Source organism: Botryllus schlosseri, chromosome 5 (assembly GCF_051294905.1).
Source record: "Botryllus schlosseri isolate E-star chromosome 5, Bs_hap1, whole genome shotgun sequence".
NCBI classification, from domain to species: domain Eukaryota; kingdom Metazoa; phylum Chordata; class Ascidiacea; order Stolidobranchia; family Styelidae; genus Botryllus; species Botryllus schlosseri.
In genome coordinates this window covers 21,149,022-21,175,807 of record NC_137240.1, presented here as the reverse complement: position 1 = coordinate 21,175,807, position 26,786 = coordinate 21,149,022, and the positions used below count along the sequence as shown (strand labels likewise).

General features: G+C 38.7%; 1 protein-coding gene across 6 annotated transcripts; it reads right to left on the bottom strand.

Moving 5' to 3' along the window:
• Positions 1-5,574: 5,574 nt before the first annotated feature.
• Positions 5,575-25,979, bottom strand: LOC145439873 (uncharacterized). Of its 6 annotated transcripts, none has more exons than XM_080317536.1 (6): positions 25,244-25,887; positions 23,830-23,939; positions 23,304-23,483; positions 22,883-23,095; positions 21,555-21,642; positions 5,575-6,856 (listed from the first exon to the last, which is right to left on the bottom strand). In XM_080317536.1, exons 4-6 carry the CDS (start codon positions 22,986-22,988, stop codon positions 6,808-6,810), a joined length of 243 nt encoding a protein of 80 aa, XP_080173662.1. In that variant the 5' UTR covers positions 22,989-23,095; positions 23,304-23,483; positions 23,830-23,939; positions 25,244-25,887; the 3' UTR covers positions 5,575-6,807. The 6 variants fall into 6 exon arrangements, 5 of the variants coding, with proteins under 5 accessions (XP_080173662.1, XP_080173663.1, XP_080173661.1 ...); XM_080317537.1 differs by having other exon boundaries at positions 22,883-23,071; XR_013915368.1 differs by having other exon boundaries at positions 6,715-6,856; positions 22,883-23,071; positions 25,244-25,963.
• Positions 25,980-26,786: the final 807 nt, after the last annotated feature.

Here is a 26,786-nt window from a genome sequence, read left to right as displayed (position 1 = left end):
CCGGGTCACCCACAGAGTTTTAAAGACATGACAATTTGTGTGTGCGTCTCACCAAAGTTCTTGCGCCACTTCAATATCTTTTGATTATATAACAGACCGCGGAGGTCACGAATTAACAACATAAACTAAAGTAATTATAGCAAGATACCGGACGTTATTATTATGAATTACGTGCTCCCAGCTCTGCAGGCAAATCTGACCATCGGGGCTGAGAGAGGATTAAAAATGAATAGTAATATAATGCAATTACTAATAATATTGACGAAATTCAGTCTTCAACTTGAAAATACCACCCTATGGGGCCAAAGACCAACGTTTGGACTGGGGGACGAATTACTGTTTAGGTCCTGATTCTAGCTACAACCCATGCTAACATGGTATAGAAGCCCATGGCCATGGCGGCAGGTCCCAATGTTGAGTAAAGAATTGTGAAATAACGATTGACGCCCTTTTAAAGTAGAGTCATATGAGAATAAGATGAAGCCGGGGCCCGATGAAGCGAACATAAAATTCTGCCTTCAACTTCATACAGATAATGTACTGCAAGCTGCCGTTGCGTGAAACGGCAAAGCCGGCTCGGTTATGATATATATCATTAGCTGTTAATTTTTACTGCTTCCTTGTGGAAACCGTAACGTTTTATTTGGCGAGTACAAAATTTCAAATCTTTGTCCGGTGTACGTAGTACATAGGCCTATACTGCTCGTCAAGAAGCAACGGTCAAACTGCGTTTAACTAAGCATAGCCAAACATCATTACATAAGTTACTATTTTAAACTAGGCAGAATGGAGATTAATTGTCCTGCTGCGAGGGAGTGGCATATGGGACACGTTGATAACCTGATATACAGCACAGCGGGTGTTCTTACAATCATACTGATGTAGGCTACGAACATCGAATATCTATTTACTGTGGATACTTCTTACGCAATGACGAGCAAAAGCTAATAGGCTACTTCTGACGTAATAATGAGCAATAGCTTGTGGAAATCAGACGTGTGTGCTATCGCGAACCTGGTATAATATCTCTTCCTTGCTCACGAATGTTCAGTTTATGTCATAGTCCTTGTACAAATAAAATGTAATCGTTCTTTCACTAATAAATCGATTAGATATGCGAAGTAGTCGATTACGATTACGATTACTTCGGAATTTTTTCGAATGTAATCGATTGCGATTACGATTACTTGAAAATGCTGTAATCGTCGTAATCGATTACGATTACTAATCGCGATTACCCCATGTCTGCCAGACATGGGGTGATTACTTCATGAATGTAATCGATTGCGATTACGATTACTTCTGAATCACGCGATTACGATTACGATTACGATTACAGCAAAATCAGGAAGTAGTCGATTACGATTACGATTACATTGGAAAAGTAATCACGATTACTCACGATTACATTTATTTTGCTTCTTAGAACTAAACTCAGAAGAAATATTGGAAGACAATATAAGGATTGCGATGAAAAGGCCTAATGAGAAAACAACTTTCTTTTAAATGATGGGTCATTTGCTTGTTACGTCATAATGTACCATTGCCCTACTTCACTGCATATCGCACCCTACGATTTACATTCTTGCCAGGTCCGTGTCTGTTGCACCCCAAACTCCCCTTCGGGGTGGGGAGCGACCTCAGAGGGGACTCAAAAGTATTTCGTAAACCAACATAAATTATACAGTATTTTCGAGATATTTAATTAATTTTAAAATATTCTTTGAGCTTCGCGATTTAAATGTCTCTAGATAACTTGTGCTGAATTGAAATGCATACCTCTCTCCCTCAAGAAAATGGCATGCAGAATTTATAGGAATGGGGATTTCGTTGCCGGTCATTACCGCGACACGACACACCAAAAGTCGTGCACTTTCGGCCAACATGCGACATGCTATACTAAAGAAAGAAATTGGCGAAACTTAGGGTATGTGTCTATTGTCAATAGCCAAGCTGGTTGGGTGTGACTAATAGTACTGTCCTTCCAATCCGAGCCCACAATACAAGTGCCACCTGGGGCATCCACAGAGGAATAAAGACATGAGAATTTGTGCGTGCGTCTCACGAAAGTTTTTTTTTAGTCTGCTACGTTTGGGCGACAACAATATTTTGAATAGACCGGAGGTCACAAATCAACAACATATAATAAAGTCATATCATAACAACGTACCAGATGTTATAATTATGAATTACGTGTCCCCAGCTTTAAATGTAAACCTGACCATCGGGGGCTGAGAGAGGATTAAAAATGAATACTAATTTAATGCAATTACCAATATTATTGACAAAATCCAGTCTTCAACTTGAAAATTGACCGTCCTATGAGGGCCCCAAGACCAACGTTTGGAGTGGGGGACGAATTGCTGTTTTAGTCCTGATTCTAGCTACGACCCACGCTAACATGGTGTATAAGTGGACGGCTATGGCGGCAGGTACAAATGTTGAGTAAAGAATTACGAAATAACGATTGGCCCCCATTCAAGGATAGTAATATCAGAATAAGATTAGGAATAAGAACATAAAATTCTGCCATCCACTTAATTAATACAGATACTGCATGCTGCCGTTACGAGAAACAGCGAAGAACGGCTTGGTTATGATATATATCAGCAGCTGCTGATTTTTAATGCTTCGTTGTCGAAATCGTATAATGTATTATTTGACGAGTACAACTTTTCAAATCTTTGTCCAGTCAGTGTACTTTTGTACGTACTACATAGGCCAGCTGCTCGCCAAGCAGCAAAGGTAAAACTGCATTTAACTAAGCATAACCAAACATACAATAAATAGTTACTATTTGAAATTAGGCAGAGTTGTGATCATTATCCTGTTACGAGGTAATGGCGACTCAAGTGTAGTGATAACCTGATATACAGCACGGCGGGTGTAATTCTTACAATCACACTACCATCTACATCAGGGGTGTCAAACATCCGGCCCGTCAGACGATTTCATCCGAAGCCATTATGAGTCAGTGTTGGGATCAAGTCACTACCTTCGAGTCATGAGTCATCTCGAGTCATTGCAGATTTTGACTCGAGTCAAGTCGAGTCAATCGATTTTCAAAGGTGACTCGAGTCAAGTCAAGTCACTCGTTATTTGGAGGTGACTCGAGTCAAGTCGAGTCAAGTCAAGTCAAGTCACGAGTCAAGTCAAAATTCAAGTCAAAATGAATTTTCGAAGTATGAGTGATGATTTAAAGTCATTACATTTTGCTAGCTGTGTGAAAGACAGATTAATTGATCATTTTTCTTGAATCAAATAACGCATATCTAAATAAATATACATGCAAAAAGACGCTGTATCCCCCACGCACACGTATAACTGCTAATAAAATACGTGAGTAACAGTACAGCTACATGCTACAGTCAGTTATTATCAGCCAAAATATAGGACCTAAGCTTCGAGAAGTTGAGACTAATTGATATGGTACAAAAGCTTACCTACACTACCCTTCTACACATCCGTCAGAATATAAACGTAAAAACTATACATTTGCTCGATTTACATCCTACAAGAGGGCTGGCAAAGGTGAGCACTGCGAAACGTAAGCATTGGGCCGTGTAAGAAACAGAGACACATTTAGTTAAATGTTCTACTGCTACTAATGCTACTACGACAACGTAAGTTGTGATTGTTCGGTTTGCGGTCAATGTATTTGTGATATAACAATTGAGGATCAGTGAAACGTTAAGTCAGTGAATGAATGGTTGCTCTCACAAGTGACAACGGCGTATCTCGATCAATACGAATCTACACAAGATATTGTGAATTATTCGACGCCGGTTTACTTGATGACTTGAAATTGACTCGTAAATTTTGCTCCGAGTCACGAGTCAATGCACATTTTTCAAGCTCCGAGTCAAGTCAAGTCAAGTCATTTTTCCAAAGTGACTCGAGTCAAGTCAAGTCATACGAAAAAGTCGACTCGAGTCTGACTCGAGTCAAGTCATGACTCGAGTCATCCCAACACTGTTATGAGTAGATTGAAAATGTGTCCAATATCCAGCACATTTCTAACAAATGTTGAATTTTTTAGTACGGATTACTTCCATCAAACAATCCCGCAAGACAGCAAATGTCGAGCATGGTCAGGCCAAATTAAAGCCGTTTGACAGTGGCATTGTATTTTAACTCTATAGTCTAAACATCATTAGAAACAAAATCGGCGATATTAGCATCCAATTCCAACGCTGAATTTTGAGTTCTATGCCAAAAATTACCGAGACACAGTTATTCACATAAACGAAATCGCCAATGCGAAACTGTTATACTCAAGTTACACGAAAATATACTTCACATATCCGCGATCGCAGATTCGCAGTACTGTTTCCCTTCTTACTCAAAAGTTCCCGGCTTCAAGAGCAAACCGTATCAAGATTTCATATTAGCCTAATGAGCTAAATATCAACGTTCGACTTTACGGTTATATATCCCTTGCAGCCCGACCAAAACAAAGGGATCATCGAAATATGCCAACTTATATTGCCGTCCGTCTCGCAGGCGTCTGACAGAGCGCCGACCTCGAAGTCGCCTACGGTAGAGTGCCTACCTCGGATGCCGCCTGGGCTGAAGTCCCCAGCCCTTCGAGCCTAAGGCAGAGTGCCTGGGCCGTGGAAAAACGACAGAGTCCGCACCGCACACTGTTTCAGTGGTAATAACTGCTGTATTTAACCGGTACATCATCGTAATTGCCAATTTTGTTGTTTGGTACTAACGGTGTTGCTAGAATAAAACCCCTATGATCCGTAATACAATGAAAGCGTTCAAGTCAATGGATTTCGAGCTAACACTATGGCATCATTTGAATAGTGCGGCCCGCGAGCGACTTGGAGGTTTGAATCCGGCCCGCCATGCAAGTTGGGAGTTTGACAACCCTGACCTACATCGAATCTGTATTTATATGTGCGGAGACTTCTTACGCAATAGCGAGCAAAGCTAAGACTTCTGACGTAATAATAAGCAGTGGCGTTTGTAAATCAGACGTTTGCATCATCACTCACCTGTTATAATATATCTTCCTTGTTCACGAATGTTCAGTTTATGTCACAGTCCTTGTACAAATAAAAAGTAATCGTACTTTCGCAAAGAAATCGATTAGATATGGGAAGTAGTCGATTACGATTACGATTACTTCGGATTTTTTTCGAATGTAATCGATTGCGATTACGATTACTTGAAAATGCTGTAATCGTTGTAATCGATTACGATTACTAATCGCGATTACCCCATGTCTGGTTACGACTGATGCTAAAATCATTCCACTCTGGGTACCATTATGGTCGCTCGATATCCTTGAAAGCACCATCACGTATGATCGTTTTCTTACCTCTTTGCATGACCCCGACTCTCGCGTAAAGGTGTCCATAGACATAGACATGTTTACACCTGGTACCTCTTAATACATGTCCATCATGTAAAACCATACGACAGGTTTGGTTCCACCTGTTGCCTAACATGTTTCTGCCCGTCATGTAATCTCGAAAACACGTCTGACCTGAGACTTCAATTGACCTTTCACCTTGGACCGACTGGCACAAAATCTGTAGCCAGGATATGAATTAGAACAAGCAATTCAGTGTTGGATCAAATGATGGTATATTGAGAACAAATGCATCAAAACAAGAAAAATTCTGAAATGGCGAGAGTTTCGGATAATACGTAATGAAATAAGAATTACTATAACGGCTAAAAATATTGACATGTCATGGCGCAATTAATTTACTACTTACAGCCACAGTGTAAGTCGAAGAGTACCGAACGTTAAGAAGTTTTGGAACTTATGCAATGAATGAAGAATTATTACAACAACGGCTAAAAATATTGGCCCGTCATCAATGAATTAATTTACTACAAAAAGCCACAGTGTAAGCCGCAGAGTGCCTAACGTTAAGAAGTTTTGAAACTTATGCAATGAATGAAGAATTATTACAACAACGGCTAAAAACATTGGCCCGTCATCAATGAATTAATTTACTACAAAAAGCCACAGAGCAGGCCGCAGAGTACCTAACGTTAAGAAGTTTTGAAACTTACGCAATGAAAGAAAAATTCTTACAACAACGGCTAAAAATATTGGCCCCTCATAAATTAATTAATTTACTACAAAAAGCCACAGTGTAAGCCGCAGAGAGCCTAACGTTAAGAAGTTTTGGAATTTATACAATGAGAGAAGAATTGTTACAACAACAGCTAAAAATATTGACCCGTCATCAATGAATTAATTTACTACAAAAAGCCACAGTGTAAGCCGCCTTGTACCTAATGTTTTGAAGTTTTGGACATATGTAATGAAACCAGAATTATAATAACGGCTAAAATCATTGACCCATCCTCAATAAATTAATCAAATTAAATTACAATGAACAGCCACAGTCAGCCACACCTAACGTTAGAAAGTTTCGAAACGTATGTAATGAAACAAGAATTAATATACCGGCTTGAAACATTGACCGGTCCTCGATTAATCAAGTTATTACAAATTGTCACAGTGAAAGGCGCCGAGTACCTAATGCAATGACACAAGAATTATAACGGCTAAAAATGTTGACCTGTCCTTGGTGAATTATTCAAATTAATTTACTACGAACAGCCAAAGTCTACCTAACGTTACAAAGTTTCGAGACAGCCGCAGTGTACTTAACGTTCGGAAGTTTCGAAGGAGAGTTCGTGACGACGGACCATCAATTAGAGGCTGATGGAGCGAACTTGATGTTGAACAGCCAGTATATTGCCAGTATTATGGCCATAGCATGATGGAAGCTTCTGACCCCTTTGATAACTTTGCCATAGAAGAGAACTTTCCATTCATTCAGGATCGTATTGTACTTGATCGTCGGATATAATTCTTTGGCTCCTGATAAATAAAAATGATATTAGCTTAGTACTATCGATGTGGTCTGAGATTAAGAATTGAGTTGAGTATGAGGCCTAATAATAGGGTTACCATGCGTCCTCTTTCAATAGGATTTGTCCTCTTTCTTGACTTTTTTAAAAGTGTCCTCGGAGGACGCCCTTTTGTCCTCTTTTTTGAGATTTTGTCCTCTTTTTTGAAAATGTAGGTCACATTTAGAGCGAAATGCGAGTGATATGCCGTAAATTAGCACAGAAGTGACTCTATGGCGGGTATTTCGGAGTGAAAAACGGTGATTGGAGCTCTGAGCGAAAAGTTGACCTTTTTAAAAATTTTCCAGTCAACCGGTCACAAAGTGGGCAAAATTCACCGATTTTTGAGAATTCTTCTCCGGTTTTGCAAGTCTCAAATTTCTGAAAAAGTGTCCTCTTTTTAGATTTCCAAAATATGGTAAGCCTACCTAATAAGTCATTACCGCGCGAGTCAGGGTCATGCAAAGAGGTAAGAAAACGATAGTAGTTATGTAGATCGGTCGTGATTTGCCTGGGGCTCTTATGGTGCGGTCGCACATCGTATGGAAAACTCGTGGTGGCACATCGTACTTTTGGACCCCCCTCTCGGTCGCACATCGTAATGTGTTCTTATGGGTGCGCTCGCACGTCGTACTTTCAGGTATAGGCTGCGTTGGCATGTCGTATTGGAAACTCGTGTTGGCATATCGTACTTTTAGGTATAGGCTGCGTTGGCATGTCGTATTGGAAACTCGTGTTGGCATATCGTACTTTTAGGTATAGACATCTCTCGCACGTCGTACTTTCGCATGTCATACTTTTGCGTATAGGCTGTGGTGTTGATTCGCCATGTGTTCTTATGGGTGCGTCGGCATATCGTACTATCGAGTATAGGCAACTCTCGCGCGGTGTTGAATATGTATCAAGTAAATAGTCATGTGATTGGTCCTTAGTTAATGTGTATATTCCAAATTACGGTGAGTACGACAATGATATATCGTTATTCTTATGGACGCAGCGATGATTCGTACTTTCGGGTATAGACCGCGGGTGGTATGTCGTACTTTCAACAAAAAGGCGTGAAAATAGTTTGCAAAATCTAGGAATTACTCGCATGGTAATGTTTGGGTGATTAGATTACCACAGAGCCGGCGTAGACGGCGTTCGAATATCAACAATAACCACGCTCACAAACTAACACTTAAAAAAGGTGTGAAATAGTTTGCAAAACCCCGCGATCGCTGACGAGATAATGTCTCGGACATAACCATCTTTCGCGACTTGGTGTTACAGGCATATCGATCGCTCACGCGGTGAAATTTTCGTAACCAGTTTGTCACAGAACTTGATTTCGCCCGTAAGATTTAATAAGTAACGAATAACAGACCGTCAGTGTCGGTAACTTGAATAGCAACAAATTACCACTTATTTCCGTCCTAACCCTAATCCTTTGTGAGGTTACCGCATACTCAAATAGGTGTGAAATAATTTTAAAACCGTGCGACCACTCACAGGGTAATGCTTCAGACATAACGATCGCTCATGATTTGGTGTTACAGACATACCGACCGCTCACAAGGTAGTATTTCCGCAATAAGTTTGTCACAGAGCCGTCGCAGACGGTGATTCGTAAACCAACAATTTGACACTTTCTGGTGGTCGCTATATGTTTTGACACTTCGGAACGTGGTTGACTTTAGTTGTATGATAAGAATCATGCGAATATTCAAGCAATGTGTCAATTTGTCAACTTGAAATGAATTTTACTACACAGCTCAAGTTGATTCGTATCTGAATGTGTTAATTCGGTACAATTCTAATTATTTCGAGTAATCTTTTTAACATGATCTTTTGATTCGACCGTGACCTGAATATTACTGACACCGACTTTCAGTCACATCGAATTATTCGCACATTCCGCGCCGCTGTTTTCACACCTATCGAATCAATACCAACCATAACTCTACAAGAATCAAGAATCACAAGTATGTGCATTATACAGTTATTGTCTTTATCAACTTGAAATCAAACTCTTAACAAAAACACGCATCTTATCACTTGTCAACTCTATCATGAAAATCCTTGAACCCGTATTATTAAGAGTGTTATAGTACGGCATCGGAATCCACTCGCGAGATGTACTAAAGGTAAATCCAGACAATCCAAAACGAAATATTTGGACTTTGACATAGTCTGAATTGAAATAGATTGACAAACATGACTACCAACTTTCAACCCAGTCATATTTAGAGATTATACGCATATTGATATGAAACAAGTAATGAAACCTTACAACTCTATTCACGACTGAGTTTTCCGTTTGTCAAATAGAGTTTCAGTAAATACTATCGCGATATTTTAATGTGTTACTACACACAATCAAGTCAATCAATGAAATAGCACCTGTTGTAAATATTTCTTACTTGACAACCACTTGTGCATACCGCGATCTAGTTGCGACGCGATGAGTTAAATCGGAATATTTCAATCTATTTGTCGAAACCTTGAACAAGCTGTCTGATTATTTTTTGTTGCAATTGAGTTAACGGAAATAGTATTACGCATCGACATCTTACCATCTTACCATACTCCAAAGAGTCAACAAGGAAAAAACCTTGCCAAGTAAATCCGTTTGTAACTCACCCAATCAACTCAAACAGTATCAGTATGAAAACAGTCAAGCATACACGAGTCCATACAATCACTAAAATCTAAAGTCCGTAACAAGCTCGGCTGTATTCATATCCCTACGACGCGTCTTTTTTTTTCAACTGTAAAAGTCGTTACTATTTTACAAGACAAAGTAATTACTACTCGATATATTTTTTACAACGTAGTTGAGAATTCATTTCTTACAACCGAACGCTGGTGTTATATTCAAAGTTATCATGCTGTAAACATAAGGATTGACACATTGATTTGACATATGTTATAGTTGATCATGACTTGATTATTAAATTATTCGTGTTAATTAGACACGGCGTTGTGGTAAATGTTATGACAGCAACAAACTTTTCAGTGCCATTGTTCTTAACATATTAAGTTGTAAAACTATACGTGTCTGAAATGTTCTTGATTGGAGAATTACTCCACCTCGATAAAAATCACTCTGTGTATCACGATATCAGGAAATATTTTACAAATGTAATTGTTTCCAGTAATCAAGACTAAAGATGAAACAGCAATATCGGTATTATTACATTCAACAACCAGTACAATTATTAAAATCTATCGTTTGCGATAAACAACGCTAAAGATGCAATAATTCCATTATTCATACATTGAACATCCGATACAAAATGCTTTATTATCCCGATTCGCAACGGGTAATTGAAACGACTAAGTGTAGAGTCAGTATATTACAATGACACGTCGTTACTATTGAATCCAGCAATTGATACGATTTATTGTCGGGATTTGTGACAGCGCATTGAAACATACACAACTTACAGAGTGTGAAAATATCACTTTGGGTATCGAGTACCCCTTGAAGCACGCGATCAATACATAATTCCGGTCGCACTCTCTAAGACATTGCAAAGTCTACAGATTTACACTTCAAGACTTTGATCAACACAGAAGCAATTTGGAATATCTTTACTGGACGCATCCTATTCTACTAGACTTGAGTATACGTAAAACTCATAGCATTAACAAAATCGCAATAGGCGCTACACTGAAATTTACAAAATGTGTTTGTATTGTTGCTCAAAGTAGTGATCATGAATTATCATTTGAATCTTCTAAAGTAATTGTAATCGTAAAACCAAACTTGCTAAAGTCATTACCATAACAAAAGAATATTGTAGGTTGCTTGCTAAATGTATGCCGGAAATATTTGTAGAACGCTCACGACCAAAGAAATCGGAAATTGTCATTCATCAAAGTAAATGTCGTCACAATACTCTGCCACTAAAAGACGTTACTCGTATGTGATTGAATCGCCGGTAATTAACTCGCTAAATCAGACCCTAAGAAATTTCACTCACTCATCGGATATTAAACAGCGTCGCTTAATCGGTGTAGTTCGTTTTTTTCTAAATGCAAATCATACCTAACCAACAGAAAACAATTTTCACTCACCCAGTAATGAAACCAAGTGGTGGGTCTTCGTTCGATATTTTGTTTGTGTCAAATACTTTGCAATGAACACATTTGAGTGGTTGAGCTTTACATCATCAAGCTGTCATCTGTAAATCGAGATTACATCCGACTTGTAACTCTATCGTTTAACTAACCGAGTTGTATGCACAGTTTGATATTTTGGTCATTTAGTGATTGCTGAACATACCAAACGATGCACACCCACCCCCGAAATACTGCGTTGATCTTAATTTCCATCATTGTGATAGTCGAAGTACATTTCTTTCGAATTCGTAACAACCGACTATGACATGATAAATTTTTGACAAGTTTACTTAGAAGGTTTGTTGCATATCGCGAAAAATAATATACCACTCATATTGATACTGTTACTCCGTTGATAGATATTTTCAAACGAGTAAAATTTATTACTTGAGTTTCTCCGCTTACTATATGTAAATGTAAACTCAGTCGTCTTTTAACATCACAAATACATTGATAAAAAGTAGGCAATCAAACGCTACAAGTTTAACTTTTGTAGGTTGTGTATGATTACCCCACGCAACTCATTTCTTACCAAAGGTATATGAAATATATTCATGGTACACGAAAATACTCGATATTCCCATGCTACGAACCTGCACAACGATTGGTGGCGCTTTCAAACTGTTTCGATACCTCAAGAACTTTATTGTCTGAATGGATGTTCATGTATCTTAATAATCAAATAGTTCAACACAGAACTAGTATTAACAGAAACATCAGAGTTGTTTACACAAATGTTTGTATGTGTACAGTATGCGAATACCATGTGTAAGTCCAGTGCAATTGGGGTATCCATCCGAGTTTAGTTAACACAATTTACGACACCGAGGTCGCCTCATCTTTCGTAAGACAACAAACCAACCAAGGCTTCAGGATATGTCCATGTCATAGCAATAAATCAGCTACTCCAACAACAGAGTACATATGTTTTCTAGTTACGGTGCTTACATCTTACACACAAATCAATCTACTTTGCTAACGAAAAGTGCTGAGTCATCACATGGTTGTCCTCACAACAATACAACTAAAACATACTATCATACAAAATGGTCGTTATAGTTTGCACACCAACGGTACATCGTGCCAGTAACAAGTCTCGAGAATCCAGTTATTCAAAAAACGTGAAAGTGTTTCTACGCCAAGTCGTTATGTTGACGAAAGCGTATATTGTAATATCATGATCGATTTGCATTCGTTGGTCACAAAATGTCACTACTCTAAATAATTATTTTTCACTCAAACACAAAAGCATACTTGTCACCAATCGTTTTCATCAAGCACGAGTTCAAGAAACTTACTTACTACGACATGAATTGTTATTTTTATGTTGTGTAAATAGGTAATAATTAATTTTAGTAACACTATATCAACATCATCGAGTTGTGCGAATAGATTTACATGTGGTCTTGTGGTTTTAATCGAAGTACACAGCACGGTCTAATGTAGAGTCATCTCTATTGTACAGCAACTCGGTAATCGAAATGCATGCATTAACATTTAAACAACGATCTTGTTTCGTCACGCGAAAAATATGTTCACTATCGCGATACTCTGCACAGGGAGTGCAAATCCTTTTCACACTCGTAATAGTATACCAACAGCTACAACGTTTAACAATGCCAACGACACTAAACATACGATATCTACCCAAGTAAAATTACCATTTTCACCTGGAGGTCAGTCGTTACCTGAGTAAAAATACCATTGTCCTTTGGAGATTTATCGTTTACTCAGAGTAACAATACATTTTCACTTGAGGGTCTATCGTCTCCTAGAGTAACAAACATCTTTTCACTTGGAAATATATTTTTTCTCTGGGTAACAAACCTTTTTCACTTGGAAATATATTTTTTTCCCTGAACAACAAACCATTCTCACTTAGAAATATATTTTTTCCCTGAGCAACAAACCATTTTCACTTGGCGGGTCGTCGTTTACCTGAGTAAAAATATCATTTTCCTTTTGAGATCTGGCGTTTACCCATACTAACAAACCATTTTCACTTGGAAAAATACTCTTACCTAGAGTAACTAATCATTTTCTTTTGGAAATATATTTTCTCCCTGGGTAACAAATCCTTTTCGTTTGGAAAACTGTCATTTACCTGAGTACCAATACCGTTTTTACTTGGAAATCTATCTTTTCCCTAGGTAATAATACCATTTTCGTTTTGAAAACTGACACACACACCGGACAATTTGATATTTTTGTATATTGTTACAACAGACGGCGACAAAATATACACCAACAACGACCCCATACATTTGTGTAATCAAATATTCAGTTGCTCTGATGCACCCCATCAAAATCATTGCTTACTCGCATGCAATAGCAATGTGCTGTTGTACATCGATATGTATGTTTCCGGAATTGGTGAATAAACGGGTTTCCGATATGTCCGTGATGTTCGGGTTCGTGCTTTGGATTTTCCAGAGTCAAAATGTCTGAATAAAACACCTCCTCGACGATGGTTAGTACACGGATAATGGCGTTCGGAAAGCGGTTGGATTTATGTCACCCATCGCGATAACAATTCCAGGTCGAGTTTTCCCCCGCATGTTTACTATATTGTGTCTTTATTGGTCAATGTATGTCTCGACATTCAGTTTGAAATCGGAAACCCTGATAAAGTATGTAACCGGATCCGGATATCAACTCTGAATCGATAAACCAATGAAGAATATTCAAAGTAAACATGTTACACCCTGTGTTTCCACGAAAAATATCATCCAGACATACGTCGCGCTTGTTTGCCCACACCAGTATACGCGTAAATGGAGGTGTGTGACATTGCATGCAATGTGTTGGTATACAAACATCGGGGAGTAAGCCTTCGATCCACAGACATTATCAAAGCCGGTAATTTTGATGCAGATCGAATGTCATCAAGCACACCCAATAACAATGTCATACCATTAAGCGACATTGCAATGACTCTGAGTCCGCGCTATTATATCGATATTTCGACACCGTTCACTGATTTACTCGATGGCTTCATCGCGTTGTAACATTACAAGATAGTCATGACCCTATCTCCGGACAGATCACCCAGATCGCTAGTGACTGGATACATTGGTCAATACCCGTCGTGTTGTCGACACCGAAGTTCTCTGCTGAGACTGCAGCGTTTGACCAATGTGAACTATCAAAGTACGGGTGCTCGAAATGATTGCGTCTGTCTTTCAGTCACGATCAATGGATGTCGCTACTCCCACATAACGACTCCAGATAAATACCGTGAACAGTGATTCTGCAAATCTCGAACTGATACTGTGATCCAATAAGGTGTGTTTCTGTGGAATGAAGACTGCAATCGTACACCACAACAGAACACTACCTTTCATGATTTCACACGCAGTCATAAAACACACTTACGTAAGGGTCCAGTTCGTCCGGTGACATTTCGAAACGGTCATCACCACAAGAGATTGAGGTCGCTCTCGTCATATCGGTAACATTTTGAAACGGTATCACCACAAGACTATTGACGTTGGTTTCACTTGGTCGTGTCAATCCGTTTCACAATCCATCGTTTTTCAACTCCACGCACCATAGTGTTACGACACAGACAATGTGGCTTATTGGTATGACATTGTTATCGGGTGTGCTTGATGACATTCGATCTGCATCAAAATTACCGGCTATGATAATGTCTGTGGATCGAAGGCTTACTCCCCGATGTTTGTATACCAACACATTGCATGCAATGTCACACACCTCCATTTACGCGTATACTGGTGTGGGCAAACAAGCGCGACGTATGTCTGGATGATATTTTTTCGTGGAAACACAGGGTGTAACATGTTTACTTTGAATATTATTCATTGGTTTATCGATTCAGAGTCGATATATGGATCCGGTTACATACTTTATCAGGGTTTCCGATTTCAAACTGAATGTCGAGACATACATTGACCAATAAAGACACAATATAGTAAACATGCGGGGGAAAACTCGACCTGGAATTGTTATCGCGATGGGTGACATAAATCCAACCGCTTTCCGAACGCCATTATCCGTGTACTAACCATCGTCGAGGAGGTGTTTTATTCAGACATTTTGACTCTGGAAAATCCAAAGCACGAACCCGAACATCACGGACATATCGGAAACCCGTTTATTCACCAATTCCGGAAACATACATATCGATGTATAACCGCACATTGCTATTGCATGCGAGTAAGCAATGATTTTGATGGGGTGCATCAGAGCAACTGAATATTTGATTACACAAATGTATGGGGTCGTTGTTGGTGTATATTTTGTCGCCGTCTGTTGTAACAATATACAAAAATATCAAATTGTCCGGTGTGTGTGTCAGTTTTCAAAACGAAAATGGTATTATTACCTAGGGAAAAGATAGATTTCCAAGTAAAAACGGTATTGGTACTCAGGTAAATGACAGTTTTCCAAACGAAAAGGATTTGTTACCCAGGGAGAAAATATATTTCCAAAAGAAAATGATTAGTTACTCTAGGTAAGAGTATTTTTCCAAGTGAAAATGGTTTGTTAGTATGGGTAAACGCCAGATCTCAAAAGGAAAATGATATTTTTACTCAGGTAAACGACGACCCGCCAAGTGAAAATGGTTTGTTGCTCAGGGAAAAAATATATTTCTAAGTGAGAATGGTTTGTTGTTCAGGGAAAAAAATATATTTCCAAGTGAAAAAGGTTTGTTACCCAGAGAAAAAATATATTTCCAAGTGAAAAGATGTTTGTTACTCTAGGAGACGATAGACCCTCAAGTGAAAATGTATTGTTACTCTGAGTAAACGATAAATCTCCAAAGGACAATGGTATTTTTACTCAGGTAACGACTGACCTCCAGGTGAAAATGGTAATTTTACTTGGGTAGATATCGTATGTTTAGTGTCGTTGGCATTGTTAAACGTTGTAGCTGTTGGTATACTATTACGAGTGTGAAAAGGATTTGCACTCCCTGTGCAGAGTATCGCGATAGTGAACATATTTTTCGCGTGACGAAACAAGATCGTTGTTTAAATGTTAATGCATGCATTTCGATTACCGAGTTGCTGTACAATAGAGATGACTCTACATTAGACCGTGCTGTGTACTTCGATTAAAACCACAAGACCACATGTAAATCTATTCGCACAACTCGATGATGTTGATATAGTGTTACTAAAATTAATTATTACCTATTTACACAACATAAAAATAACAATTCATGTCGTAGTAAGTAAGTTTCTTGAACTCGTGCTTGATGAAAACGATTGGTGACAAGTATGCTTTTGTGTTTGAGTGAAAAATAATTATTTAGAGTAGTGACATTTTGTGACCAACGAATGCAAATCGATCATGATATTACAATATACGCTTTCGTCAACATAACGACTTGGCGTAGAAACACTTTCACGTTTTTTGAATAACTGGATTCTCGAGACTTGTTACTGGCACGATGTACCGTTGGTGTGCAAACTATAACGACCATTTTGTATGATAGTATGTTTTAGTTGTATTGTTGTGAGGACAACCATGTGATGACTCAGCACTTTTCGTTAGCAAAGTAGATTGATTTGTGTGTAAGATGTAAGCACCGTAACTAGAAAACATATGTACTCTGTTGTTGGAGTAGCTGATTTATTGCTATGACATGGACATATCCTGAAGCCTTGGTTGGTTTGTTGTCTTACGAAAGATGAGGCGACCTCGGTGTCGTAAATTGTGTTAACTAAACTCGGATGGATACCCCAATTGCACTGGACTTACACATGGTATTCGCATACTGTACACATACAAACATTTGTGTAAACAACTCTGATGTTTCTGTTAATACTAGTTCTGTGTTGAACTATTTGATTATTAAGATACATGAACATCCATTCAGACAATAAAGTTCTTGAGGTATCGAAACAGTTTGAAAGCGCCACCAATCGTTGTGCAGGTTCGTAGCATGGGAATATCGAGTATTTTCGTGTACCATGAATATATTTCATATACCTTTGGTAAGAAATGAGTTGCGTGGGGTAATCATACACAACCTACAAAAGTTAAACTTGTAGCGTTTGATTGCCTACTTTTTATCAATGTATTTGTGATGTTAAAAGACGACTGAGTTTACATTTACATATAGTAAGCGGAGAAACTCAAGTAATAAATTTTACTCGTTTGAAAATATCTATCAACGGAGTAACAGTATCAATATGAGTGGTATATTATTTTTCGCGATATGCAACAAACCTTCTAAGTAAACTTGTCAAAAATTTATCATGTCATAGTCGGTTGTTACGAATTCGAAAGAAATGTACTTCGATTATCACAATGATGGAAATTAAGATCAACGCAGTATTTCGGGGGTGGGTGTGCATCGTTTGGTATGTTCAGCAATCACTAAATGACCAAAATATCAAACTGTGCATACAACTCGGTTAGTTAAACGATAGAGTTACAAGTCGGATGTAATCTCGATTTACAGATGACAGCTTGATGATGTAAAGCTCAACCACTCAAATGTGTTCATTGCAAAGTATTTGACACAAACAAAATATCGAACGAAGACCCACCACTTGGTTTCATTACTGGGTGAGTGAAAATTGTTTTCTGTTGGTTAGGTATGATTTGCATTTAGAAAAAAACGAACTACACCGATTAAGCGACGCTGTTTAATATCCGATGAGTGAGTGAAATTTCTTAGGGTCTGATTTAGCGAGTTAATTACCGGCGATTCAATCACATACGAGTAACGTCTTTTAGTGGCAGAGTATTGTGACGACATTTACTTTGATGAATGACAATTTCCGATTTCTTTGGTCGTGAGCGTTCTACAAATATTTCCGGCATACATTTAGCAAGCAACCTACAATATTCTTTTGTTATGGTAATGACTTTAGCAAGTTTGGTTTTACGATTACAATTACTTTAGAAGATTCAAATGATAATTCATGATCACTACTTTGAGCAACAATACAAACACATTTTGTAAATTTCAGTGTAGCGCCTATTGCGATTTTGTTAATGCTATGAGTTTTACGTATACTCAAGTCTAGTAGAATAGGATGCGTCCAGTAAAGATATTCCAAATTGCTTCTGTGTTGATCAAAGTCTTGAAGTGTAAATCTGTAGACTTTGCAATGTCTTAGAGAGTGCGACCGGAATTATGTATTGATCGCGTGCTTCAAGGGGTACTCGATACCCAAAGTGATATTTTCACACTCTGTAAGTTGTGTATGTTTCAATGCGCTGTCACAAATCCCGACAATAAATCGTATCAATTGCTGGATTCAATAGTAACGACGTGTCATTGTAATATACTGACTCTACACTTAGTCGTTTCAATTACCCGTTGCGAATCGGGATAATAAAGCATTTTGTATCGGATGTTCAATGTATGAATAATGGAATTATTGCATCTTTAGCGTTGTTTATCGCAAACGATAGATTTTAATAATTGTACTGGTTGTTGAATGTAATAATACCGATATTGCTGTTTCATCTTTAGTCTTGATTACTGGAGACAATTACATTTGTAAAATATTTCCTGATATCGTGATACACAGAGTGATTTTTATCGAGGTGGAGTAATTCTCCAATCAAGAACATTTCAGACACGTATAGTTTTACAACTTAATATGTTAAGAACAATGGCACTGAAAAGTTTGTTGCTGTCATAACATTTACCACAACGCCGTGTCTAATTAACACGAATAATTTAATAATCAAGTCATGATCAACTATAACATATGTCAAATCAATGTGTCAATCCTTATGTTTACAGCATGATAACTTTGAATATAACACCAGCGTTCGGTTGTAAGAAATGAATTCTCAACTACGTTGTAAAAAATATATCGAGTAGTAATTACTTTGTCTTGTAAAATAGTAACGACTTTTACAGTTGAAAAAAAAAGACGCGTCGTAGGGATATGAATACAGCCGAGCTTGTTACGGACTTTAGATTTTAGTGATTGTATGGACTCGTGTATGCTTGACTGTTTTCATACTGATACTGTTTGAGTTGATTGGGTGAGTTACAAACGGATTTACTTGGCAAGGTTTTTTCCTAGTTGACTCTTTGGAGTATGGTAAGATGGTAAGATGTCGATGCGTAATACTATTTCCGTTAACTCAATTGCAACAAAAAATAATCAGACAGCTTGTTCAAGGTTTCGACAAATAGATTGAAATATTCCGATTTAACTCATCGCGTCGCAACTAGATCGCGGTATGCACAAGTGGTTGTCAAGTAAGAAATATTTACAACAGGTGCTATTTCATTGATTGACTTGATTGTGTGTAGTAACACATTAAAATATCGCGATAGTATTTACTGAAACTCTATTTGACAAACGGAAAACTCAGTCGTGAATAGAGTTGTAAGGTTTCATTACTTGTTTCATATCAATATGCGTATAATCTCTAAATATGACTGGGTTGAAAGTTGGTAGTCATGTTTGTCAATCTATTTCAATTCAGACTATGTCAAAGTCCAAATATTTCGTTTTGGATTGTCTGGATTTACCTTTAGTACATCTCGCGAGTGGATTCCGATGCCGTACTATAACACTCTTAATAATACGGGTTCAAGGATTTTCATGATAGAGTTGACAAGTGATAAGATGCGTGTTTTTGTTAAGAGTTTGATTTCAAGTTGATAAAGACAATAACTGTATAATGCACATACTTGTGATTCTTGATTCTTGTAGAGTTATGGTTGGTATTGATTCGATAGGTGTGAAAACAGCGGCGCGGAATGTGCGAATAATTCGATGTGACTGAAAGTCGGTGTCAGTAATATTCAGGTCACGGTCGAATCAAAAGATCATGTTAAAAAGATTACTCGAAATAATTAGAATTGTACCGAATTAACACATTCAGATACGAATCAACTTGAGCTGTGTAGTAAAATTCATTTCAAGTTGACAAATTGACACATTGCTTGAATATTCGCATGATTCTTATCATACAACTAAAGTCAACCACGTTCCGAAGTGTCAAAACATATAGCGACCACCAGAAAGTGTCAAATTGTTGGTTTACGAATCACCGTCTGCGACGGCTCTGTGACAAACTTATTGCGGAAATACTACCTTGTGAGCGGTCGGTATGTCTGTAACACCAAATCATGAGCGATCGTTATGTCTGAAGCATTACCCTGTGAGTGGTCGCGCGGTTTTAAAATTATTTCACACCTATTTGAGTATGCGGTAACCTCACAAAGGATTAGGGTTAGGACGGAAATAAGTGGTAATTTGTTGCTATTCAAGTTACCGACACTGACGGTCTGTTATTCGTTACTTATTAAATCTTACGGGCGAAATCAAGTTCTGTGACAAACTGGTTACGAAAATTTCACCGCGTGAGCGATCGATATGCCTGTAACACCAAGTCGCGAAAGATGGTTATGTCCGAGACATTATCTCGTCAGCGATCGCGGGGTTTTGCAAACTATTTCACACCTTTTTTAAGTGTTAGTTTGTGAGCGTGGTTATTGTTGATATTCGAACGCCGTCTACGCCGGCTCTGTGGTAATCTAATCACCCAAACATTACCATGCGAGTAATTCCTAGATTTTGCAAACTATTTTCACGCCTTTTTGTTGAAAGTACGACATACCACCCGCGGTCTATACCCGAAAGTACGAATCATCGCTGCGTCCATAAGAATAACGATATATCATTGTCGTACTCACCGTAATTTGGAATATACACATTAACTAAGGACCAATCACATGACTATTTACTTGATACATATTCAACACCGCGCGAGAGTTGCCTATACTCGATAGTACGATATGCCGACGCACCCATAAGAACACATGGCGAATCAACACCACAGCCTATACGCAAAAGTATGACATGCGAAAGTACGACGTGCGAGAGATGTCTATACCTAAAAGTACGATATGCCAACACGAGTTTCCAATACGACATGCCAACGCAGCCTATACCTAAAAGTACGATATGCCAACACGAGTTTCCAATACGACATGCCAACGCAGCCTATACCTGAAAGTACGACGTGCGAGCGCACCCATAAGAACACATTACGATGTGCGACCGAGAGGGGGGTCCAAAAGTACGATGTGCCACCACGAGTTTTCCATACGATGTGCGACCGCACCATAAGAGCCCCAGGCAAATCACGACCGATCTACATAACTACTAACGATCGTACGTGATGGTGCTTTCAAGGATATCGAGCGAGCATAATGGTACCCAGAGTGGAATGATTTTAGCATCAGTCGTAACACTGCAACTTTTTAAGTGAAATAGGAGGGGCCAATATTGGTTTCACATCATCTTCTTTGATTGGACGCCATAGACTAGTGACAATTTCACCATAGTGTCCTACAGTAGCATGGACATGGGAAAATCTCGTTACTCACTGATATTGGATTACATCATTCTTTCGATTTACAGTGACCTGTCGAGATACCAATTTTTATCAAATACAGTGTTAATACAGCAATACAGTGTTAATAGTGTCATAAATTGCCTTTTTTGTATGATGTGAATGATGTAGCCTGATGGCAGTTAGCCATGCGATTTGCTTGTGTCCACAACACAGTGACATAATGCTTTCACATACACCAAACAACTTACTTTGTCAACAAACAGGAAGCTGCCATAGTTGTCATTGAAGAATTGAAGATCGTTGGGATCCCGACCATCCACCCCAGTTTTTGACGACCTGAACGAGAAGTGTCAGAAATCAACTCAATATATGTTTTGACGCGACTGCGACGTCGTAAAGTAAATCAGCGACTTTGAAACCTTGTGCGGGACCCTCTAATGGTGATAAAGATTTTCAGTCATCTGACAGGAGGTAACACGGTTGGGCAAGGGTGAAAACATGACATATATTACTACGCAGCAAATTCGATGACAATTATGTTACGACAAGCAAGTGTGCAGTCATGTCCTGCAAGGAGTTGCAGGTCGTCTTTGTATACCTCTGGGCTCATTTGACAAGGAATATTCCAAGCTTGGACATAAAAATATCAAGGTTGCGGCGAGGCTGCGTACATCGCGTTGTGCAAAGGTTTCCCCGCTGACAATATTTCTGCGAGTACTAATAAATATTATAATCAATTTCTAGAATCGCCTTGCAGGCCGAGGGTTGGTCGCCTTTATATCTAAGGAAGAAATGTCTACGTTTGGAAGTATGTGCGATTAAAAAATTCAAGAAAACTACAATCTGCCCAAAAAGAACAACGTATGTTAATTTAAAAAGTATCTTTAGGTCACTGACGAGTTTTATACATTTTGAAAACTGACTTCACTTTTTGCTAACCCATGGTAGTAATTAGGGTTATTCAAAGCCATATTTCGTTCTACGCATCAGCAAGTCGTGAAATCAATTTCAACACAAAACCGTATCCCTTTGAGCTATATTAAAGCTATGAAGTCACATTTTCCTGATTAGGTCATAAAGCTCAAAATTTACATTGAGAAGCGATTGGACAAAAACGAGGTTTAACAAATAATGGAGCTGCAAATACAAGACATTTCACCAGCGCTTTATGCACCCCTGCAGAAGTGGCAACCCACATCAGCGTTTGTGGAGCTCTCACTTTCCTTACCAAAGTCATTTTACGTCCGAATCGTAACTTCAAAGACTTAAACATTTCACACTGCTACTGTACTGCAACAGTGATTTAGAATAAAAAATGGACGTGTATAACTGTTGTTGCATAGGTTTTACTCTTTAGTTCCGTCAGTGCCGATATTTGCATGTAAAACTACACCATTTTCACATAAATTCATATTTTCCAAAAAATAAAGTCATATTATTGATTTTCTAAGGTCATATAAAAATGGCCCTAGTTATAATATATATGTAATTTGTTGTGTCATGAAAAATGATTGCGCATGCCACAAATGCCGAGGGATTGTGCCGTCAGTGACTTGATCATAACACTGCTTTATACCTACGGTACCCAATGCGCATCGATCAAGATCGGGTAAATCTCCAGCAGACTGTGTTGACATCCCATTCAGAATGGCCTCGCGACGCGATTCGAATGTTCTTTTCATCCTATCCAGAATCGTTTCCTTGTGAGGTATTCTCCACTTGCCTCTTATTGCGTTTTGATGTATCTCGATGCTGCGCTCGTCGACTGTGGAGAGTATACATGTTGACTCTGTAGGACAAAATAGATCCTAATCAAAACATGACCGGTTATCGGTGCAAGGTGCTACTTCTTGCCAATGTTCCTTCTAAGCTGCTCGCATGCGCACAGACACGAGAAAAATTAGACGTAACATTGTCTGTTGGCGTTATCAGTATCATATCAAAATATTCATATTGAGGATATCTAGATCAAGAAAGCAAGATACTAAAATGCTCACATTGTATGTTGTGACTCGAGAATTCTTGCAGCGTTGACTAGATTTTTCCACAAGCTGCTGAGATTTCCGTTTGCCGCAGCGTCCATGCTTCTGCTATTCCAAGTTTAAGATGAGAACTTCTTTTTCATGGTGTCTTCTCCATTCCCTCAACTTGTTGCAGAGCTTGTCTTTCCATGATCCCTGCAATGTGGCATAGTTGAAGTAAGGTTTGGATTAAGTTTGTACAAACTTCTGAGATGTGTGTCACCAACATTGAAAAATTGGAATGTAATGCCGCCCCTGCTGTATGATATTACACATTGATAATAATCGTCAATAATTGGTGCATGCATTGCATACGTTGTAGGACTAGCATATTGCATGAACGTGGTTAGGGGATGTCATTATCAGTGACTTGATCCCAACACTGCTTTATACCTTCCCAATGCGCATCGATCAACATCGGCTAAATCTCGAACAGACTTTGTGTTGATATCCCATTCAAAATGGCCTCATGACACGATTCAAATGTTCTTTTCATCCTAACCTGAATCTTTTCTTGTCACGTAGTCTTTTCGCCCACTTGACACTTATTGCTTTCTGCTGTACCTCGATGCTGCGCTCGTCTTCTGGAGAATATACCGATGCAGGTTGACTCTGTAATAAATATCTTCATTAAAGCCCAGCGAATTATCAGCTTGCCGGTAATAGCGAGTCAATTTATTGCAGAAAGAGCAAAAGTTTTTTTAGGCCCAACTATTTCGTAAGAACAGACAGTTCCAACCAGAAATGAAGATAAGCAGTAGCCTAAAATTCTAAGGTAATGGGGGAAAACAGGCAATTTACATATACGAGATCACAATTTCATCAAAATTAAGATTTATAGGGTTAAAAATGTCAAAATTGTCAGAATGTCCGATTTTATCGGTCAAAATCTTCGGTTTTTAGATAAAAATAAAATCACCCTAGGAGAACATCACATATTCGTTGAAGAAGTTCATATCAACATATTCCAACATATTCTATTCGGGAAACAAAAAAGTACTAACCTATGGTAGATTAGTAATCTATATAGACCAGGAATGGCCAACCTTTTCGGCTGAAGGGCCACATGCAATTGACGAGCGAGTTCGCGGTCCACTAGCCACGCCAAGCGAATAAAATTTTCGAAATTTATAAATAAACAAGGTCAATAATATTATTACTCGAGTATTGCGGGTCTATTGTATACCGCCCGCTAGACTCAGTTTGCAAGGACACGACTATTTGGCGTCTGGCCACATCGATATCGCCATTTCACCATTGACGATCTTTATGCGAGCGCAAACGCGAAAAGACTTTCTCCCGTAATTGCGAATACAGTTAGACTCAATCGGATAAAATAGGCGTTTTTTTCGTTTTCAGTAGGGGGTAGGCTACCAAGCAAGAAATCGTGCGAAAATTAAACACGCAAAGCGTGAAGAAAAATTTCGCTGCTATATTACTTTATTATAATGTACGACGACTTACTGAAAAGGTGACTGGACCCTGGATCTGCCAATGCGTCGGAACTGATATTTTAGTCATCAACATCCCAAGTGTCGCAGCCAGAATTGTAATTTTTTGTTGGCATTGCAAGTTCACAATCTGAGCAATTCATTTTCGATAATATAATAGGAAATTAGCTCACGGGTCACGCAAAACCCTCTCGCTGGCCATATTTGGCCCACGGGTTGGCCACCCCTGATATAGACAGGCCAATGCGATAATTTCAGAGCCGGAGCAGCAGCTAGAGCAGGAGCAATTTAAATTTGCGGCTGCTCTAAAGCCCTGCATAACACGGCGTGATTTTGGCTAAAAATCTATATTCGTTTCTATTACAGATATCGAACAAGACAAGATAATTTTAGTACAGTATGATTACCATGATCATCGCTTTACGACGATAATTCTGTTGACATGCATAGAATATAATTACTCACTTCCATCGTCAAACCAGTCATATTGTCCCATATCTTTGGCAGACAATTCATAAAAATCGCCGTTCAATTCAAGCGACTTGTCGTAATATTCCGTAGTGAATTTTCTGTCCAAGATGGTACTACGAACTGCACATCTCACAACATCATAAATCTCAGATAGGTGATCAACTGTGATCACCTTTCTAATATTACCATGGATGATCAGCATTTTCATATTTAATAGCACAAGAGTAATAAATCGCTAACCAGTCTGATGAATCTGAAAAATAGAACGTCATGTTCAAAATTACGCAATTTTAATTACCGGTACTTTTCTCTATCGGCATATAGTTCACTATTAAACTTTGAAACATATTCTATGATGCAGTCTAATGTAGCCATCTCACCAACAATGTTCCCTCTAAGCTGCGCACATGCACAAATGCGCAGTGCTAACACGGTCTCTGCGCACAAAAAATCCGATATGATGACCTTTTTTTAGTCTTTACGCAGTGTTGTCCAAGGGTCTGCGCAGTGAGTTCGTGAGTGTGCGCAGACTCGTCAAAAATTAGAGGGAACATTGCTCACCATACTGTAATTTACCAATACAGTATACCGGTAAATTAGAGAGTCTCTGGTAAAATATTTCACCAGGTTGTAAAACACAAAGGAAGCCGGTTTCCGTCATAGCCTCACAGGAATAACAGTGTAAATATCGCCCAAAGCCTGACTTGAGGATACCACAAATGTGACAGTGTCCGTCAAAATCTTCATAGAAAAATATTGTACCATCTTGATCCTGATTGACGACATGAATTCTTTTTTGCCGTATTTGTCACATAATTTTACAGAGCAAACTTGTCCCTCCATATCTTGCATTTGACAAAATGCAACATATTGGCATGGTATACACATCTTCCTAATATATCAACCGGCTCAACTTTCTTAGGTTCATTATTTACATAGTTAAGCTAAGACATTCCCCAACATGATATACTGTAATCGACTGGTTACCGTATGCACTCTGAAGCTATATATGGTAAGTGCTAAACGATATGCTGCCTCCACACGCCACACGTTACCGTACTGCAGTTAAATGCAGCACACCAACTATGCACACCCCGTAGGCGCGCATATGAATCGGAAACACTTTCCCCGATGAAAACTGATGTGAAATGCATGCTCTACTAACTGGACAAATACGATCAAAAACCGTCAGCCGGTAATAAACTCTACACTCAGTTCGCCAACTTTTCTGGCCGCGTAGTGATCGCCGATGGAAGTGGCTTCCCGGCACTGAAAGTTTTTCAAACCAATCGTAACGCATACGGCAATCACGTGAGCAGTGAAGTAGAACTTCCGTTTTTTTAACCAATCACGTCGGATCGTGAAATAGTGTGAGTGGTGAACTGAAATTTTACCGTCGTTCTGCAACCAATCACGACGGATACTGAAATCGAGGACCGTGAACTAAAATTTCCTGTTTTCCAACCACGGATTCGGAAATCGTGTGAGCTGTGAACTGAAATTATACCTCAGTATTTCAACCAATCAAGACCAATAC

Coding starts and splice junctions, on each gene's coding strand:
- LOC145439873 (XM_080317533.1), bottom strand. CDS start 25,294: ATGAATTGTCTGCCAAAGATATGGGACAATATGACTGGTTTGACGATG. Junction 23,940..25,243: donor TGACTGGTTTGACGATGGAA/GTGAGTAATTAT, acceptor TATTTATTACAG/AGTCAACCTGCATCGGTATA. Junction 21,643..23,829: donor CGTGACAAGAAAAGATTCAG/GTTAGGATGAAA, acceptor CTTCTCGTTCAG/GTCGTCAAAAACTGGGGTGG.